Source organism: Sinohyriopsis cumingii, unplaced genomic scaffold (genome assembly GCF_028554795.1).
Source record: "Sinohyriopsis cumingii isolate HCF-2022 unplaced genomic scaffold, ASM2855479v2 utg001460l, whole genome shotgun sequence".
NCBI classification, from domain to species: domain Eukaryota; kingdom Metazoa; phylum Mollusca; class Bivalvia; order Unionida; family Unionidae; genus Sinohyriopsis; species Sinohyriopsis cumingii.
The window spans coordinates 435,415-455,925 of record NW_028316002.1 but is presented as its reverse complement, the minus strand read 5'-3'; the positions used below and the strand labels follow the sequence as shown (position 1 = coordinate 455,925).

Genomic DNA, 20,511 nt, shown 5'->3' with positions numbered 1-20,511 from the left:
CGCCGCCTTAACTGTAGCAATTCGTTGGTAGCTTCACATCGACACCGTGCATGATGGGTCTAAAGAACACAATTTCAGTACCTTTTCACAGATGCAGGTTGATTTTTATCTAAATCCTTTCGCAGCAATAAAGGGCAAGTTTTCACAACAATACTTTTTAGGTAACAAAGTTATTCCTCTTTTATAAGAAGAGTACGAAAAGCGGGAATAAATCATGCTATATTAAATGCATATGCCATTCCTTATAACAACCAATATGGCGTACGAGAAGTAAGAGTCTCATTTTGCCTTCGAGAACGAGATATTTATTGTGGACCAAATATCGCACTGACAGGAGTATTTGGAATTTAATTCAAAAGACTGTGTTTTATGAACTTTTGCTTTTTATTCTGGGCAAATATTGTTATTTGCTGAATTGTACTTAAACTCTTGGTTTCACTTCATTCTGTTGTTTTGTTTAAGACCATAGAGTCATAACAACCCTTTAAATAAAGACGAAGTTATTATCATTATTCTAGTATTATTATCATCATCGTCGTCACTTCTACCATTATTATCATCGTCCTCTGCCTTATTATATAATTATCAACGTCCGTAGTTGAAGTGTCAGAATAATTATCAGCAAGAGTAGTGTGTGTGTGTGTGCGTGTGTGTGTGTGTGTGTGTGTGTGTGTGTGAGAGAGAGAGAGAGAGAGAGAGAGAGATTTGGAGCATTAACGAAGCTTTAACAATGTTTCAGTCATATCGCTACGATGTCTGCAGCGTGGCATTTTATGGTGATGTATAGCACTGGAGCATCATGACGCAAGCATGTATCATGATGTCCCACCCAGTCATATTGTCCTGACACCAGGCCGACTAGTCCTAACATTAAACTCTTAATGTTGAGCGTCGAGCGAAGCAGCTGTTAGTACCATATTTATAAGTCTTTAGTATGACTCTGGCAGGGTTCGAGCCCGCAACCTCCCTCATCCGAGGCTGAGGCTCGAACCACTAGACAACCGGAGCAGACCAGCAGAGTAGCAATTATAACTTTTAAATTTGATGGAAACGACGTTCATGACTACAATACTAAGGGACATAACATTTTATTTTCAGGATGAGGGTCAGAGATGTTCCTTTGGAGCAAGGATATTTGTTTTTTTTTTTGTTGTTTTTTTTCCTCCAGATTATATTCCAGCTAATATCATGACTTAAATAGGTTATATAATGATATATTAGGAAGAATATGGATGTTTCGAGCTATCTGAGGGAAACAAATATCCCCCCCCAAAAAAAAAAGTCGGTCCCGAAAAGTACAGCAGTCGATTCGATTTTGTCCATGATACGTAATGACTGATCAAAAAGTAGGTTAATCAATCGATTGGTTATGACCGTGAGAGTGAAAAAAAAGTGTCGCAGTATTGCTGAATCTGAAATTGTACAACAGTAGAAGGGCAACTGGTTTAAGAAGGATTATACCGTTCGCAGTCATAGGTTTTAACAGTGATCTAATTAAAAAGGCGTCGAATGAAGACAGTAAGAACACATGCGCTCCGAGCAGACGAACTTACCTTTATCTCTATTAGTAGTTAGCTATTCCATTCATTTCTTTGTGGTTCATTCATATACTTATCAAAGAAAATAGACCTAGTCCCTAATGCACTCCAGAAAAATAGTTCAACAACTCGTGTTCTTTTTAACCTTTCACTCTGATATACACAGTTTCTACAAGACCTTAATCTAACCTGCATGTCACGGTGAGTCAACGGGGACTATTTGTTGACTGTGTTCCTTTTTACATTTGTTTAGATATGGGTTTACACTAATTCTGTACTTAATGTGTATGACCTGACATACCACGTGACCTCTCATCTGAGTGACATATCAAATAATAACATGTAGGTGTACGCCGGTCTGACACACTTTTGTTAAAACAGTTTGGCGTTACCTCTCAGTCGACAGAATATGGAATCGACTCGTTATTGTCCCAGTTTAGTGACATTACATTTAAGTTTGACCATCCTTGTGTGCTGTGGCAATGTGATTAGCAGACGACTCCCCACCCCTATTGAGAAGAAATTATCGTGGTACGAGGAACCGCGTGCTCGGGCTCTTTCACACCTACGTCAATCGGGCGAGGAATTTGATCCGTCACTTTGTACAGGTAAATACTTATTAATACATTAACTTGTAATTTACCTCAGCTATGTCTGTTGTGTACTTCTTTCGTTACATCATAACTTTCTTTAAGGTACGGAACTAAGAAAATATAAACGGTTCTCAACTAAATTTTTTGTGTTGTAGCCCTCCATTCCTTTCATTTTCCAAACATATGAGGAAGAATGATTTCAATATTATTATGCACAAGGAATGTAATTAACACCATTCTTATATAACCATAAAGCCTACAGTGCAGACATATTTTATGTCATACCAAAAAAGATCTTGTTTCTTTACGTATACTTGATCGTTAACGGTGATCATTGCCATTTTGAGTTCTAATAACTCCTGTGAGAATAAACTATCCGGGGCTGTGATATAAATTCAAATTACTCCGGATACATGGCATAACACGGGTATTTTATCTTCAATATTTAAACACCATAAACTAGTGCATAAACCGTGTTGTGGCAAACTACGAAAAGGCAAAGTGCCTTTTTCTAGTATTAAAGTTTCTTTCTTTCTTTCTTTCTTTCTTTACACAGTGTATCTTTAAGCCAGTCGCAGAAAAAGTATCGTCTAATCAAGTGCTTTTTTCCCCCACTCATCCAAAGTACCATCTAATCCACCCAATTATTCACATGTATCACAGACAAATATAATCTAAACATAACTGTCACAGTCTCCACTGTTATCGCAAGATTTATTCCCACCATTTGTATTCCGTCTGAACGGTTTGTCTCTATGGCCCTCTTTAATTCACCCATGGGTTTAAAAGCTCATACTTTGAATGCCTGGCATTTTGCATCTTTATGACGTGTCACAAACATTTCAGTTTCATCTCATTATTTCAGACGCTAGTAAATTTGACTAGTTAACTAGTCAGGTTGATCATCCAAACGATGACTAGACTTAAATTAACTGTGGTTGTTTTCAAGTGGCATCACAAATGATGTTTGCTGCCGCATAAAAAAAAAATGTATTAAGTCAGACGGTCTGAAAAATGGCTTTGTACACGGACTTACTTTTACACCGCCACCGTCCCTCAGTTTACAAGATTAAGTACATGACTTCAATACATCATACAGGCCCAGGCTTTCCTTATGTACATTTTTGGAACAGGGGGTAACAGTGGCTAGGAGTTGATGTAACTTTACAAGGGCGAGACAACATGATTGGTCACTTTCCATTGTCGTTTGCATCGTAAGTATGCAGCCAGTGTGTTGCTGATAAATAATAAATGAAAGAGCCTTCAGAGAAATGAAACAAGTTATACAATCAAACTCAGTGTTTAAGATGAACAACGGAAATGATACATGACCGGAAGTCAGTTAAGGTGATGAAGCGTGCAGTACAAATGGTACTAATGATATGGAAAAATTGGAACCAGTCTGGAAATGGGTGAACATAAATTAAATAAATACGGATTTGACTGACCAGTATTGGTTGATAATGAAAGTAAGAATTCTGATAATTTATCCGTGTTATAATTTGTAAAAAGAATGGAATTTCTGTCCTTTTACAGACTTGAGTTTGAAAAGCTCATTACCGAAATTAGCACTCGACTGTTTGGTTGTTGTTGTAGGGTTTCACGCCATTTTTCAGCACACGACAGGCTATACATGGCGGTCAGTATTAATGGTGGAGGAAGAACCCGGGAAAACCCCGGAAAGAACCACCGACCCACGAGAAGCTACTGGCAGGCTTTCTCACATACCCACATTGGCTGAATCCGAGACTCGAACCCACGCAGACAGAGGTGAGATGTCAGTGATCCGTAATGGAGAGCGCTTTAGACCACTCGGCCACTCGGGGTCCCCCGTCTCTTTGGTGCGTAATTGACCACACGTTTCACGCACATGCAAATTAAAAAAAATTCTGCGACTCATATATGTTTTTCTACACAAAAGCTTGCATATGCTTATACTGATAAATACAGGTTGATTGCTCGTATTTAGGACGCTAAGTTATCTAATTTTTAATCTAATGATATTTCCATAGGTTTAATATGGGAGCTGAATTAGCATTGGTTTAACGCCATTTTCAACACATGACAGGCCTTTGGTGGAGGAAGAACCCGGAAAAACGTCGGGAAGACCCAAAGACCCAAGGGAAGCTACTAGCAAGTTTTCTCACATACCCACGTTGGCAGAGTCGAAGACTCGAACCCAAGAGGAAAGAGGTGGTAGGTGAAATATAGTGGGGAGCTCCTTTGACCACCCTGCCACCCGGAATCCCCTATTAACACCGTGAGTCCAGCAGATCACAACAGACTTAAATTTGATCCACATATGCATATACAATTAACTTGACTATAAATGCAAATGTGTGGTTCTGTTTGCTGATAACAACAAAAACGAATAGCTCATGTCAACCTCAGAATGCTTATCAGTGGAAATCAAACACACGTTCAGGATATGGCAACCATTGCCATGAAAGAGGGAAGGGGTACATTGTATAGAGTGAGCGTGTAGATTTGATTGTGCATGGTTGGGTGGTTTGCACATTGGTTAATATCGATGCAGTCAAATGTATAAAGTTTCTATAATTTCCCATTTATAAATTAAGTATCGTCACCCATTCGATATGTCCTAGTTGTGCTTTGAAACATTATGCTTCAGACATGATCACTTAGGTCTGGTGCACACTATTTAATGATTATGACCCCTCATGACTGTATTTAGTGAGATCTGGAGCTTCATAGTTTGTATATTAATTGGATTATGTATGCCTTACGTTAGTTTTATGTTATGTTTTCTGGAGCAAGTATAAATAATTTCTGTCATTTAAGTCTCCTTTTCTGAAGAACTAGGTCACACTGACTTTTACTTTTTGATTGCATAATATATCCGGGCTGCAAATATATTCCAGTCTTACACTCTTGATTAGACAGATTTATTTTTAGTATTATTTTGAACTTTCTGAAATGAAAGTCAAACACTTAAATGTTGCTTGAAATGCACCATAGCTAGTCTTGGCATAAGTGAAGTTTCAGTGTTATTTGCTATTCACTAATCTAACCTTTGACAAGCAGAACTATGCGCACTGCTTACTTATTGACTCTGCTACTAGTCATATGTCTCTCAAATAAATCAGGAGTAGATACAAGACTCACTTTACTAATGATATGGAAGAATGGAAAACAGTATTGTGGGTTAACATAAATTAGAGCATACACGGATTTTTCTTTCCAGCATTGGTTGATAATGAAAGTAACAGTTTAGTATATATAAAAAAATCTGTGAAAGTTTAACCGGGTTATAACTGAAAACTGTATTATCTAATCAGAGTTTCTCCATCAAATTCGGTTATTTATCTATCAATTAGAACAGTTGTTCACTATTTTCTTTTGGCTGCGATCCTTAATTTGCCTCCAACAGGACTTTTCCTTGATGATGATGTATTTATTTTCTTTATGAAAAAAATGTTTGCATATTCATGAGATTCTAGCAGATCTTGTCGCTGGCATCCATTGGTGATTTTGGCATTGGCGTGCATCGATGACGATCCAGTTAAATGTCCCTAAGGAGCATGGGGAAACGTATGTGCCAATATAAGTGAATTCCACTTTTTATGTCATACTGGGGTTGAAACAATTAACAGTTTCGAAGTTACGACCCACTATCAAGTCCCCAGAGGGCAAAATGAGGTGCAAGGGCCAATGCTAGTTGTATAAATATGTCGATTTTTTTTTTTCATGTCGAGAAAGTGTACTTCTGTTATAGAGCGGGTATCGTAATGGTTTCAAAGTCCTGACCCCGTGACCGGGCCCCAGAGGTGTAAGTACATACCAGGAACCTGTGTAGACTCAATAAATTATGTCTCCCTGTAGCGTTAAGTAAGAGTACGTATACTTTAGGGGTTGGGTTATGAGCAGTTTCCAAGTTACGAAATGGTGTAAGACCCCGGGGGGCATGGAGAGACCCCCATCCCATTGCTGTTTCCATTAGCTGTCCTTATTTACGTCTCGCTTGCGAAACGTTCAAAACAAGGCAAATAACGCATTCACTGAAAACACAATTCGCTACTCATCAATCAAGATTTCGTCGAACACAGGCCTCGTGATAAGTTTAATCATTAGAGACAGCTCCCCCTTAACAAATGTTTGCCAAGTCCCAGTTTTAATACATTTGAGACAGAGACCCGTATAACCAAATGTGGCACCAGTTATGTAAATGTGTTCAAATGTAATAGAAGAAAACTAAGTCGAATTTATTAGTGGTAAACGGGACACAAATTGTAATTTTAATGTGGTTTATAAATATATATGTTGAAATGTGAAGCTTTAACCATATATTTGTAAAGATGAACGAAGAGTGAGAATGGCAGTACATCACCAGTACAAAAGAGCAGAAAATCTCAAATTACGTAAAGTCAGTAAGTATTTACATAACTATTCGCCGCTCCAGTGTCCTAGTGATTAGAGCGTATGCCTCTGATGCGTGAGGTCGCGGGTTCGAACCCCGGCAGAGTCATACAAAATACTTGTAAAAATGGTACTAACAGCTGCCTCGCTCGGCGCTCACCATTAAGAGGTAAGTGTTAGGACTGGTCGGCCTTGTATTAGAATAATGTGAGATGGATGACACATCATGACAGTGTCTGCGGCCTTATGCATGATGTCCCAGCGCTAAGCATAACTATAAACTGCCATTCTGCAGATATCGTAGCGATATGACTGAATTTTTTAAAAGCTACGTTAAAAATCCAGATTACACACACACACACACACACACACACCTATTCAGGAGAAAGCTTCATAGCCTTATTGAATGGATACATAACACAAGATAAACTTTATTTTTTTTTCGCACTCTGTTGTCGGACCTGAATAGTTGTAACTAATCCCATACGGAATAGTTTTAACTAATTATCCCATACTGAATAGTTTTAACTAATTATCCCATATTGAATAGTTTTAACTAATTATCCCATATTGAATAGTTTTAACTAATTATCTCATATTGAATAGTTTTAACTAACTATCTCATATTGAATAGTTTTAACTAATTATCCAATATTTAATAGTTTTAACTAATTATCCCATATTGAATAGTTTTAACTAATTATCCCATATTCATGGAAAATAAATACGAGTATCAGATAATGAAACAGTTTATATGGACATTACTACGAAATAATAACAAATGAAATCTTATAGTTATTTCTATATAGAGATAAAGTGTGTAGAGACTTTTGTAAAATTTAAAATGTACGAAAGATATCCATTAGAAACACATGTTGTTTTACGTGAAGATTTCACTAAACCGATTTTTTTCAGACATAAATATTGAACTAAACACCAACTCGATAATTTAGACTAATTATACATTATTGTCATTTGGTATACTTAATATTTTATATCAACTAACAAAAAGAATGTCATAGAGCCTTTTTAATTTTTAACTGCTAAATGTAGCAAGATTCGTCAAAATCCTAATGATAGGTGTAGATTTATAGGCACATCGCCCCCTCCCCCACATACACACAAAAGGATAAAAACAAACATTTTAACATAGTATCGACGCGTACTTTTATCAACGACATGAGCATCGATAGGTCTCTTATTTTCCTGCGAGGAAAACGAGACAATCAAATATACGTATCTTCCTCAACCTAATGTGTTAAAAATTCGATGAAAATTAATGTCCGTGATTGATTAAACAGCGTCACATATATGTTTTATAAACATTTTAGCTACAAACAGGATGCGACGATGCAAAGGTTATGGTCGCGTGGATACATGTAAACCACGACCCAGATATCATCATTTTTTATCGTACCGCATGCGGTGGACATGGAACTTTGCCAACAGTTTTGCATTGACTGGTATTAATATAAATAAATACATTTTTACAGAAAAGCCACATGTAAGCAACTGAACCGACATGTATTATAGCCAACCTGCGATACAAATGAATTTTTTTGGAATAAATTACGACTTCTTGTGGTCGCTGACGTCAGTTCGTTGTTTTTTTTTTAAATTTTATTATTATTATTATTATTATTATTACTACTACTATGAAAGCATGCTTAGAGATAATAGATGTTGAAACTGTTCAGAAATTGTTTCATTTTTTCTCAGAACAATTTTTGCGCATCACGCTATATCTTGAGAAGGGCAGTTAATATAATGCTATTTCTAAGACAGGAAAATCTGCGTGGAACGCCATATGCAGTATCACTTCGTGATGGTAATAAAAAAATTACATAAGGTCATAGCTTAAAATTAGTATCTTTAAAACTTTATTGACACTTACATTTTTTCAGTGTTTGATGTCATGCATGGATGTATGATCAGGTTGCGGTGTTCTATATTTAATCCCTTCCGCACATTTTTTATACGAGTGACCATTTAAGCCAGAGAGGTCACCTACAGGCCCGTGGGTCATTCTCTGCGGAACGCGGTTATATTACAGTATATATCATGTATGACCTACGAACTTTACATTTTTGGACCATGTGGTCCATGGTATTGAAGATGCTAGACCACCCTGATTTAAACTAATAGTAAATAAGTTTGGACGGACCTGGCATATGTTTTCACGCAGTAGTACGGTCATTTATATGACCGAGTCTTTCATGAACTACTGAATAAATAAAAACATCCGTGGGCCAGTGTTTAAATGCGTCTATCTTGACCAGAAGAGGGTATAATTTTTGGCTTGCTCGTTAAAAAATATTAGTTATCAATCACACAAGGGCCTTATTTCAAACTCACTTCATAAAAAGGTACCGGTATTGATGAGCGAATGTTCAGAAAGAAGGCTTCTTAACCACTCAGGCGTTGGATTTCTGACCGTCTTGTAAATTTAAAATTTAACAAAATCAGTTTTTAATTCGAGGAGTGGCTGTTTTGAAACAACGTTTTACTAACCACACATGGTCAGATTTTGGCTCATTCGGTTAAAATGTATTATCTAACCTTTCTGTCTCGCTGACACTACTGTTGTAATGTTGTTGTTATGGTAGTTAACACTATATATAGCGGCCAGCATAGCTGGTGGAGAAGGAACCAGCGACTAGTCCGGACAGAACCACCGTTCCGCGGAAAGCTACTAGCAAGCTTTCTGACGTACACAGTGCTTGCGCCTGAGTCTTGAACCGACGCAGACATAGGTGAGATGGCAGTGATCCGTAACGGTGAACGTTTTAGACCACTCAGCCATTCGGTGCCCTTGCTTATTGTATAAAAGAAATCTTTCGAATCCCCTGCTGATTGATCCAGATCCATCAAGTCTGCTGAGCTTGTCCAAGCAGAATAAAATAATTAGGTGCGAAATACATCTTGAAATGTTGCAAATTAAATAAATCAGTGATGAAGATTCCACTGATTTACGGATTGCAAATCAAGTGAAGTGAAGATTGAAAGCTCCTCAAACATATTTTTATACTACGAAAGAATCAAGTAGCTTAAGTAGGCAAAATGCATATGAAGAAACAACTTAGAGATTCACTGAAGAAGATATCAATAAGTGAAGAATTTTACCTTGGTAACAATCACGATTTGGCATTAATTTTCAATGGCATTTAGCCTGTCTTGAAGAAATCCATGATTTTAAAACTTTTTGGTTTGTTTCATTGAAAGTTTAATTGGATTTAACGATCCAGTTTAGGAAATATCCACTTAATATATAGAAAACAATTCAATACAATGAATTTTATCATATAAAACAAAACATATGAAACCAATGAATATAGTCGAAATGAGCAATGACTGTGAATGCTTATTCGGTATTTTAGAAACCAATTTATAGACGGGAAATAGGGAAAGTGAGATGTGGATGTTGGATAGGATAAAATATTAAACATTGAACACAGCCGCATGGTGGAAACTTAAACGTAGATTGGTCTGATTGGTTATTATTAATATAATCTTGAATCAAAATGCTAATAGAGCTTCGCAATATAATTTCAACAAGCACCCAAGTTGATTTACTATATGGCCGATGAGAATTGGATACATAAGGATATCTGTAATATATCTGTAAATATTTATGAAATACTGGAAGGGTTGAGAGCTGTAAGGAAAGAAACAGCATTAAAATTCATAGAATAACTGAGACTCAGAAAGTAAAACAATCGACATGTTGATCGCATTTGATTCAACCATTCTTAATTAGTACAAGCTGGAGGTAGTCTTACTTTTGAATACAAGCTTTATCAGATTTGGGTATCATGACATATTTCTGCTCTACAGTTTCGCACCTTGTTTAGAGTGTGATTTTAAAGAAAAAGAATTGTACATGTTTTCCTCATAGATTATCCTAGCTATTGAAGAAAAATACTTTGTATATCTTAGGTATTGTTAAAATAACTCTTAATTGCCTTTGTTTTGATGCATGTTTTAAGGGTGTAATTTGGGTTGTAGAGTAGACATCTTGGCCTTACTTCACATGTGCACCTCAAATGAATGCTAGTTCTACTTGGTCATTTACACTTCCTGGACTTTAAAGGTGAATTTGAAAAAAGAGCTGATAACTTTTTTTTTAATATATGCATCTCTTATAATTCATTTAGTGCACTTTCAGAGACTGGTATTGTCTACTCTGGAAAATTTATTTTCCCTAATTTTATGACTGCTAAATCTAAAGTACTCACAACAAGTTCATGTTCATTTTTCGAGCACGATAAAACGTCAGTTTTATAGCTGTCTGCTCGAGTTGGTCCATAGTTGACATTATTACCACATGTACGATTTTTAGTCACAATACATGAAAGTAGCATAGAAGTATGCCAATACAGCCCTAACTGTGCATTGCAAAGTCAGCACCATTCAATGAATACTTAAATTTAAAAACCTTAATGGCTAGGTAATGTGTCTCCATTTACCAGTGAAACGATTCAGATGAACCAAATATAAATAAATTAGATGGTTACAAGAAAGCACCTTATCATATTGATACTTGTCGCATATTTTGAAGCATATTTGGAGAAAAGGGTACTCTGTATGACTATTATAGAGACAAACCACTTTCTCCCGCGAAACGTATCCTAGATGATATGGATTTATCTCCGTTGCAAATCAAACTGATTATTGATTACAAGCCCAACGATCCAAATAACAACAAAACTAGTATGTGCACTGGAAAAAACCCCAATTATTTTACATTACAGAAATGTAAAGCTTACTTGCTGTTGGGTTTTAAACTAATAAAGACGAACCAAGTTGTCCTGTTTGAATAACAACGTTGTTGATGTTGTAGTAGTTATGGGTTTAACGCCACTATACAGCACACGATTGGCTGTATATGGCAGCCAGTGTCGCTGATGGGAGGAAAAACCCGGGGAATACACCAATACACGGGAAGCCACAGGCAAACGTTCCCACATTATCACATTTGAAAGGTTGGTAGAAATAAATTTGATTTGTACGTAGGCAGATTCTTTGTGTTTTAATGCCGAACGAGCAAAAGTATAGAATGACATCGAACATTGACATCAGTCTTCACAACACTAATGACTTTTTGTACGAACTACATCAATGACATTACACAAATGAACAAAATAGTTATTGAATTATTCACTGATGAACTAAATATCACACCAGTTAGTGGAGTTTGAGTTATGGGTGAAATTGTATTTACTCAAGACTGTTACAGATGAAAAGAAAATTTGCTAAGAAATGATATTCAGCTTGATTTAGAGAGATTGTGAAATTCGATACGTAGTCACCAAAATTCAACAAGTCATCGATTAGAAACAAATGATTGGTTCCCATGTAGATATCATCATATAAGTATAACGTCATGTAAAATTTTTCCTCAGGACCAATATCACTGATTTATGCATCTTTGAGCAACCACTTCCTATCATAATTTTATATCATGTTTCCTAATGTTTCTCTCATAATACCTTGTTTAATTATGCTTGTTCTAACCGATATAGGTATCCACAATAAATCATTATATGTTGTATATATATTGCAGTTATTTAACTGGAAAACATTCAATACTTCTTTTATCATATGGTTATATCTTTCACAACCACTCGGCCCAAATTGTTTACCCCAACATTGTTAGCATCTCCTTTCACCTTAATGTCAGTCGGCATCTAGAAAAAAACTACCAGGTACAATCATTATGTCCAGAATATGCACGTAACATCAGTGTATCTGGTTTAATGCTACTTTGTTATGTGTAATACAATGATTTTATGGCTTGAGGTATTTAAATGCTTGCGGTGTTTTCTCCTGCTTGTTTGGGGTTATATGTTTACCGAAATTCACCACCGTGACTATTTAGTGTGCTGAAGGAAGGAAACAGTACCTACTAAATGCTGTAAGAGCACTAATCACATGTGCAATGAAAAGGTATTTGTAGGTTCCTTTGTTATCAGAAGCTTCATATAAATCAATTTGTTTTTGTGGCTTGTTGTTTTGTTTGTTTTTTTTAAAACAAAATGAAAACAAACAAAACAAAACAAACTTTGTCATCACTTTGAGTATATGTGTATGTCTCCAATGTATCGTCCAGGTTGTTTAAGTCCTGTGTCACAAAAGCTTATTCTCGGACTCATTCCTGCAAATAGTTTCGTGCCTCCAATCATTCATTCAGTTCTGAAGTTTTTAACCGTTACTCTTCATTTTCTGTCTAATACTTTCTTCACTACACAATGTAAATGCTTTATAAACCATTGACAGTTGTTTCTATAATCATAACTACTGATGTGATCATTCTTGAGGAGCTTCTTGGCTATCTATTGTGCTGAATTATCGAGTAAGAAATTTTATATGTAATAGCAACTGGATATTCCTGACTCGTACAACACAAAAATCATAAAGCAGCATTCTTCATTGGATAAGATGAGATTTATCATCACAGGGCTTTTAATCAATGTTCGTTTATAAGTTATTCAGTCCAACAACCAGTGTATCACTTTGATGTCCATGTATTTATCTCTGTTCAATCATTTTTTGTACCTCTAACAGTGTATTCGTATTAGCGCTTATTTTACTGTTATGGTCAGATAATCCTTTTTTGTTCTTTTTTTATCCCAATGGCTTGTTGTACTGTTTCCCATTTTTTACTGCCAATATTTTGATCAGTGTATCCTTGTATCTATTCCAGTTTGTTCAATCTAATTCCGTTGTAAAGGTCTAGAATGCAAGTGTTGATTGTTTTGATTTCATTACTCAGATCTCAAATAGATAAATGATAAGTTTGCATAGATCAGAACGTGCTTTCATTCACATTCATTTCTTTTTTGACAACATCTATCTTTTCGATTATCTCTGTTAAATGTATGTTTCTCAGCAACTATGTTTTAGTGGTAACTGTTAATTTTCTTGTTCAGGTCAGTAACCTTTTCACCAAAAACATAGTATCGTTGTAATTTCTTGATGTTTTTGATGGAATTTCCTATTTCAGTCTCTCTATGAAGAGGAGATTCTAAGCATATCAGTCTTCTGGACGTTTCTACATTTCTCGGATATCACTCTCCAGCGTATATTTCTTCCTCTTCTAGATTGGTTGTAAATATTCTCGGGTGTTAGTTACGTCATCTACTCTTTTACTTTCTGTTTGCAAGACTTCTGTCAAAGTGGATAAGGCTCTAAATCTCTGTGAGAACATCTCATTTACATACACAATCTTTTCTCCGTGACCATCACTCAGTTTGTTTTTGATATGATATCTTCCTTGTGTTTTCGTTAGCACACTGCTCAATAACAATTATTTTCATGTCATCCTGTCCCCTCCTAGTTGTGATATATTTCAAATTGTTATCATTTGAAGTCTTAATTATTGATTATCAATTCTTTCTAAATGAAGATTTCATAAGTCCGTGTTAATTGCTTCACTAAGTACAGCACCTTTATTTATGACTCAACATTTAACGGTAAGAAATCGCTTGGACCTCTACGCGTTATTTGTCTGATCATTCTTTACATTATTTACATTATTTTCCATTTTCATCGTTTATGCAGATATTCAGTTTGTTAATTCTAACATTTTGTAATTGTCTGTGGTATTGTAATGGCCGTTCACATTGTCTGGATAAACTTTCCGTGAAACCCAAATAGGAAAACGTAACTGGTGAAGACTCAGCCAACGCAAATAATGACTATTACTGTAGTGTAAGGTGGTATTGACTTAATCGGGATAATATGATATGTTTGTGAGTTTCAAATATACGTATAGTTGTCTGACTATTGTATTCTACCAATTTGTCATTGTGGATGGTTACATGGAGTGTTTTATTGGTGCAAGGAGTGACTGTTACGTTTTAGTTGTGTCATTTATTTGTACCGTTTTGAGTTACCGCCTCTTTGACTTTTTCATGTAAATGTCCATGTTGTAACATCCACACTGAATTGAAATACCAGTTGCTTTATTTTTATCAAGGATGTAAGAGAATGTATTCAGTGTTTGTTTAGGTCATAGTCAATGCTGTAACACCCAACTCTATAATGAAATGGACATTTTGCCATTTTTGCTAGATTAGCAAATTAGATTTCTTTTTCAGAGAGGCCAACGTCATTAATATCGCTTTCATGATATGTGAAGTCTTCGCCGTTCATGTGTATAGAGGTCTTATTTTCAAATTGATTTACCGATTTCCTCTTCTAATTCGTTTCTTTGTTTGTTTCTTCTGGTACCTGTTTTACGTGTTCATGACAAAAAAAAACCTATTTATTCTTATAGTTTCTCTACCGGTGTTGTCATTCTTTGAAAACACTATTCATGAAAGGTAGTCGGTGGAGCCCTATTGCTCTACCACAGTTTTATCAATATAGTTTTAGTTTGTTATGACATATACAATTTTTGTATCATGTTTTGAAACCATGTTGCGATATGTTGTATTGAAACCTTTAAAGCAGTTCATTAACTAATGGGGGCCCCGAGTGGCCGAGTGGTCTAAAGCGCTCTCCGTTACGGATCACTGCCATCTCACCTCTGTCTGCGTGGGTTCGAGTCTCGGATTCGGACAAGGTGGATATGTGAGAAAGCTTACCAGTAGCTTCTCGAGGGTGGGTGGTTCTTTCCGGGGATTTCCCGGTTTCTTCCTCCACCATTAATACTGGCCGCCATGTATAGCCTATCGCGTGCTGAAAAATGGCCTTAAACCCTACAACAACAACAACAACAACATTAACTAATGTACTAAATCCCTCAAAGGAACAACTATAGCAGTACGAAACACCTACATCACCTGAAATTATTTTCATACCCGCCTCAACCCAAATAAAAACTTTGTTATCAATTTTGTATTTCTTTCTCATACATTATTGCATTCTATCTCCCTTATTGAACACTTTGTAATCTCATAAATAGTTCGTACACGTTATGGTGCTGCTGTCAGGTAAAAGTATCTTGGCTGCCATATAATGAAAAGTTAAATGATGAGGTTCAAAACTTCTTCAGTGTCCTTTTTTATGCCTGACCAATAGTAAACGTTAATAGTTGTTTAAAAACATCATGTAGGCAAAACCAACTGCAACATTTATATTTTTGTAATGAAGACTATTGTAACAATTTTAGTTATAGAAATAAATGCATCAATAACAAATCAAACTGAATATTTTATATATCGAACATTCTTCTGTATTTTCAGATACCATGTTTCGGTTAGTTGTTTGAAATCTAAATGTGTGAAAGTTATGAAACCAGCACTCAGTGCGAATAGGAACAAACCTAACTTAAATGATGATAGTCCAGTGAAGTATCTACTTCCATCTGCTATTGTATAGCCATCTTTAAGTTTAGTTTGTAACTGCCCAGGTTATCAGTTTGGAGGGAATTTGCGAGTCTGTGATCTTCCAGCATGAATTACGACATTTCAAACGCTTAAATATTTTTTTAAAAAAGATTTCTTAGGTCTTGTAAAAAAAAGTTCTCGTCCAAGATTTAGCCGGTTATATTTTTGTGCGTACCATTTACGATTGATCTATCCAATCACTGTGTGTACCCTTCAATTGTATTCTATATATGGGTTATTGCTATTTCGTATTTCTTCAATAAACCGGGTGGCTTCACTTAAGGTGACTCCCACTTCTCTTCAATAAGGCCTTTCATCATTTCTTTGTTATTTACATTACTGGAGAAAAATGTCTAAGAGTGTTGAATATTTTGAAATGAATTTGTAAATCCTGCTATGGTTGGTGTACAAATTAAACAAACGACGGTGATACTGTTAACCTATTTAGTTATTGGTTCGCGGTATTGCCGGTAAACTTATTTACTGCTGTATTTGTTTCGGTGAAATGTTTCGTGTGTTACGAGTCTATTTTCTTACAATAAGTAATAGAAAAGAGTGCAAGATAACAAGCTTTGTTAAAGTTCATTTATTTCCCTAGAATACAAAATGAAAATGAGAAAGAAAATTACGGTATTGCGAATTAAATCTCAAATTAATCCAAGAATTACAGACACAAGTCCTAGTAATTCAGTCCTAAAATTCAGTAAAAGTCCAGAAAAAATCTCAAAACTGAAGTCAATGACGTGTCTGTGGTAGCTATTAAAATGATGATGTGACAACAGTTGAATCACATAAATATCATTCCAGGTTTGAATATGTTATAAATTCCAGTGAATGTCTCTATCCAATAATTGTTTCAGAGCAAAATAATCGCTTACGTTCAGTAATTCGAATAATGAATAAAAAGATTCCAACCCAAAACTACTTGTCACAACCTTATACAGCTTGAAAATACTAGATGTTAAAGCACGAAAGACTAAATCCTCAAAATTACAAGATTCTATAGTTCTCTACTTGACCTCAGGTCACAATTAGCATTTTCTAAAGAAATAACATTACCTAATGCAAAATAAACTTCTAGAATGAGCCTGATATTTACTAAATCAAAACCATAACCAGTAAAATTTACTTATGAAAGTTGAAAACCCTGACCCAAACAAACATGTTTACTACTTTTATTAATAATGATCCTGATATTAAGTCCATAAACATAGAGAATAATTTAGCTAAGTATTATTTATTTACTAAAAATGAAATTATGAAAAGCCAATCAAGTCAAGCAGAAATGAACTCAATTTTAAACAAGGTCAAGTCTAGCATACAATCTCACATTACAATAGCATGTAATGATATAAACTAAACCAACAATTAAATTAAATATACATAACACTTCCCCTCATAAGAAAAAGAAAGATGTACGCAATACAGATTTATTTTCACTACATCACTACAAGTCAAATATACTTATGGTAAAAATAATACATAAGATCAAACATTATGAATCACACAAAGTATACATGAAACAATATATTTCTATACACGCGAAAGTGCATCGGCTATTAAATTGTCTTTCCCCTAAACGTGCCTGGTGTCACTATTATATTCCTGCAACAACAAACTGAACCTTAATAATCTCCGATTTTTGTGTTTCATCTTGCCAATGAAAGTAAGGGGACTGTGGTCACTAAACACAATAATGGGAGAAGGATCTGAAGTAATATAGACATCAACGTGTTGTAATGCCAATATCAAAGCCAAATATTTCTTCACGATTGTGGAATAATGTCTCTGGTGCTTATATAATTTCTTAGGAACAAAGCACACTGGATGATCTACGCTATTTTTGTCGTCTTGAATTAATACTGCTTCAGCCCCAACATCACTTGCATCAACAGACAGTTTAGATGATTGACTGAAAATTGGAGCTGTAAGAACTGGTGCCCTCTTAAATATGGCTTTTCATTTATCAAAAGCCTCCTGACATTTTTCAGACCAATGAAACTATGTGTATCAGGGATTCAACAATTATAGAAAAATTCGAACAAAATTTTCGATAGTATCTTGCTATACCCAAAAATCGCATCAGTTGCTTTTTACTGATAGGCACAGGGAACTCAGAGATAGCCTTGACCTTAGAATCTATAGGTTGGTTTAACTTGTTCATGTCCCACAATATGTCCTAAAAATGTTAGACAAACACGGCAAATCTTACTTTTAGATAAATTAATTGTCAAATTTGCATCAGTGAGTCTGTCAAAGAATTTCCGCTAAATGATCTTTCCAGATCTCTTTATATATGATGAAATCAGGGATGTAAGCATCACAATTATCTAGACCTGGTGCCATTAAACGTTGAAAAGTACCAGGAGAACCTTTCATCCAAAACGGTATCACTTTATATTGATAAAGTTCATTTGGAGTCACCAATGCCGAAATTTCCGTTGCCCTTTCCGTCAGTTGCATTGAAATTTTTTTTCAGAAGGTCAAATTTGGTTACATACTTTGCATTTACAATTTTATCATTGCACTCATCGATTCTTGGTAATGGAAAAGAGTCTGTTTTAGTCACACTGTTCACCTTTCTATAATCAGTTTGCATGCGGAAAGTATTATTTGTTTTCTGAACAAGTATACATGGTGAACTCCAATCACTTTTACTCGGCTCTATGAAATCATACTCCAGCAAATACTGAATTTCCTGTACGGGTGTTGTTTCACATGTGTGGCATTTACAATTTCAGCGTCATGGTAGATTGTAGGAACATCTGGAAATAAGTGCTCATATTCAAGTAATAACTGGTTTCGTTCATTCGTTTTCAGCAGTTTATAACAGGTTTTGTATCCTTTAAAAGGTATAAATGATATTTGATTTGTGTCCGACTTTGACACCCAGATGGTCGATTTAAGAAAGCTACTTCATATACCGACTCACTACACGCCTTTATATTCGATCCTTGTTTCCATAAATTATATATTAGACTTTGTCAAATTCTTCGAATTGTGCTGTAAATTTACCTGATAAGATTGTATATTCACTCACATGAAATAAGTAATTTATTCCTTCTTAGTTCTGTTCTGTTTTAACATCCTGCTGGTACACAAACGCACATTATCTCTTGGTATTTAAATTGTTTCTTGCATAATAAATTCATATGATCTCTCTGAACACTGCTGATATTATCAGAAAATAGTTGTTTGCCATTATTTTTGTTGTGTTAACAGTTCTAGTTATTTTTTGTTGTCAAGGCTAATTGAGCAAGCAGGGGACTCGAGTGATTTGTTTCCATAGTAGTGCGGAAGAGAGCCATACAGAGGAAATTATACACTTCTTCTATTGAATGAGACATATCTGACCAGCGTAGGGTTAGAAAAGCCGGTTCCCAAACACTCGTTAATCCAATTTAGTATTTTAAATTATGGAGTAAGTTGTTGTTGTTGTTGTGGGGTTTAACGCCATTTTTCAGCACACGATAGGCTATACATGGCGACCAGTATTAATGGTGGAGGAAGAACCCGGGAAAACACCGGAAAGAACCACCGACCGACGAGAAGCTACTGGCAAGCTTTCTCACATACCCACATTAGCTAAATCTGAGACTCGAACCAATGCAGATAAAGGTGAGATGGCAGTGATCCGTAACGGAGAGCGCTTTAGACCACTCGGCCACTCGGGATGGTTTAGAAAAGATCCACCCATTAAAATTGACCATCTATTGTGAACTCGAGTGAGCTATCTCCGACCATGCTTATGTGCTGCATCATTTACATGTGGAAGAGTTTTTGTCATGAACATTTTGTTCGGATTTGTTTCAGATAGCACATTTAACTCAATAAAGTTGACTGCTTTTACATATTAGTGGGGATGAGTGATAAAGTTGACTGCTTTTACATATTAGTGGGGATGAGTGATAAAGTTGACTGCTTTTACATATTAGTGGGGATGAGTGATAAAGTTGACTGCTTTTACATATTAGTGGGGATGAGTGATAAAGTTGACTGCTTTTACATATTAGTGGGGATGAGTGATAAAGTTGACTGCTTTTACATATTAGTAGGGATGAGTGATAAAGTTGACTGCTTTTACATATTAGTGGGGATGAGTGATAAAGTTGACTGCTTTTACATATTAGTGGGGATGAGTGATAAAGTTGACTGCTTTTACATATTAGTGGGGATGAGTGATAAAGTTGACTGCTTTTACATATTAGTGGGGATGAGTGATAAAGTTGACTGCTTTTACATATTAGTGGGGATGAGTGATAAAGTTGACCGCTTTTACATATTAGTGGGGATGAGTGATAAAGTTGACTGCTTTTACATATTAGTTGGGGGGGGGGGGGCCGAGTGGCCGAGTGGTCTAAAGCGCTCTCCGTTACTGCCATCTCACCTCTGGCTGCGTGGGTTCGAGTCTCGGATTCGGACAATGTGGGTATGTGAGAAAGCTTGCCAGTAGCTTCTCGTGGGTCGGTGGTTCTTTCCGGGGTTTTCCTGGGTTCTTCCTCCACCATTAATACTGGCCGCCATGTATAGCCTATCGCGTGCTGAAAAATGGCGTTAAACCCCACAAAAAACAACAACAACATATTAGTAGGGATAAGTGAACAGATAAGACAGCCGGTTTGAGTGCATTAACCCATTTAGCAATATATGGATTAGATTGTTAGTGATGGT

At 35.8% G+C, this 20,511-nt stretch overlaps 1 protein-coding gene across 1 annotated transcript in view; it reads left to right on the top strand.

Annotated features, from left to right (window-relative positions):
- Positions 1–1,825: 1,825 nt before the first annotated feature.
- The window catches only part of LOC149772463 (uncharacterized), a 190,323-nt gene continuing 171,637 nt past the window's right edge, over positions 1,826–20,511 (top strand). Inside the window, exon 1 of the mRNA XM_089947775.1 lies at positions 1,826–2,146. Coding sequence (XP_089803901.1) covers positions 1,948–2,146 — 199 coding nt within the window. The 5' untranslated portion in view covers positions 1,826–1,947. The remainder of the gene's footprint in view (positions 2,147–20,511) is intronic.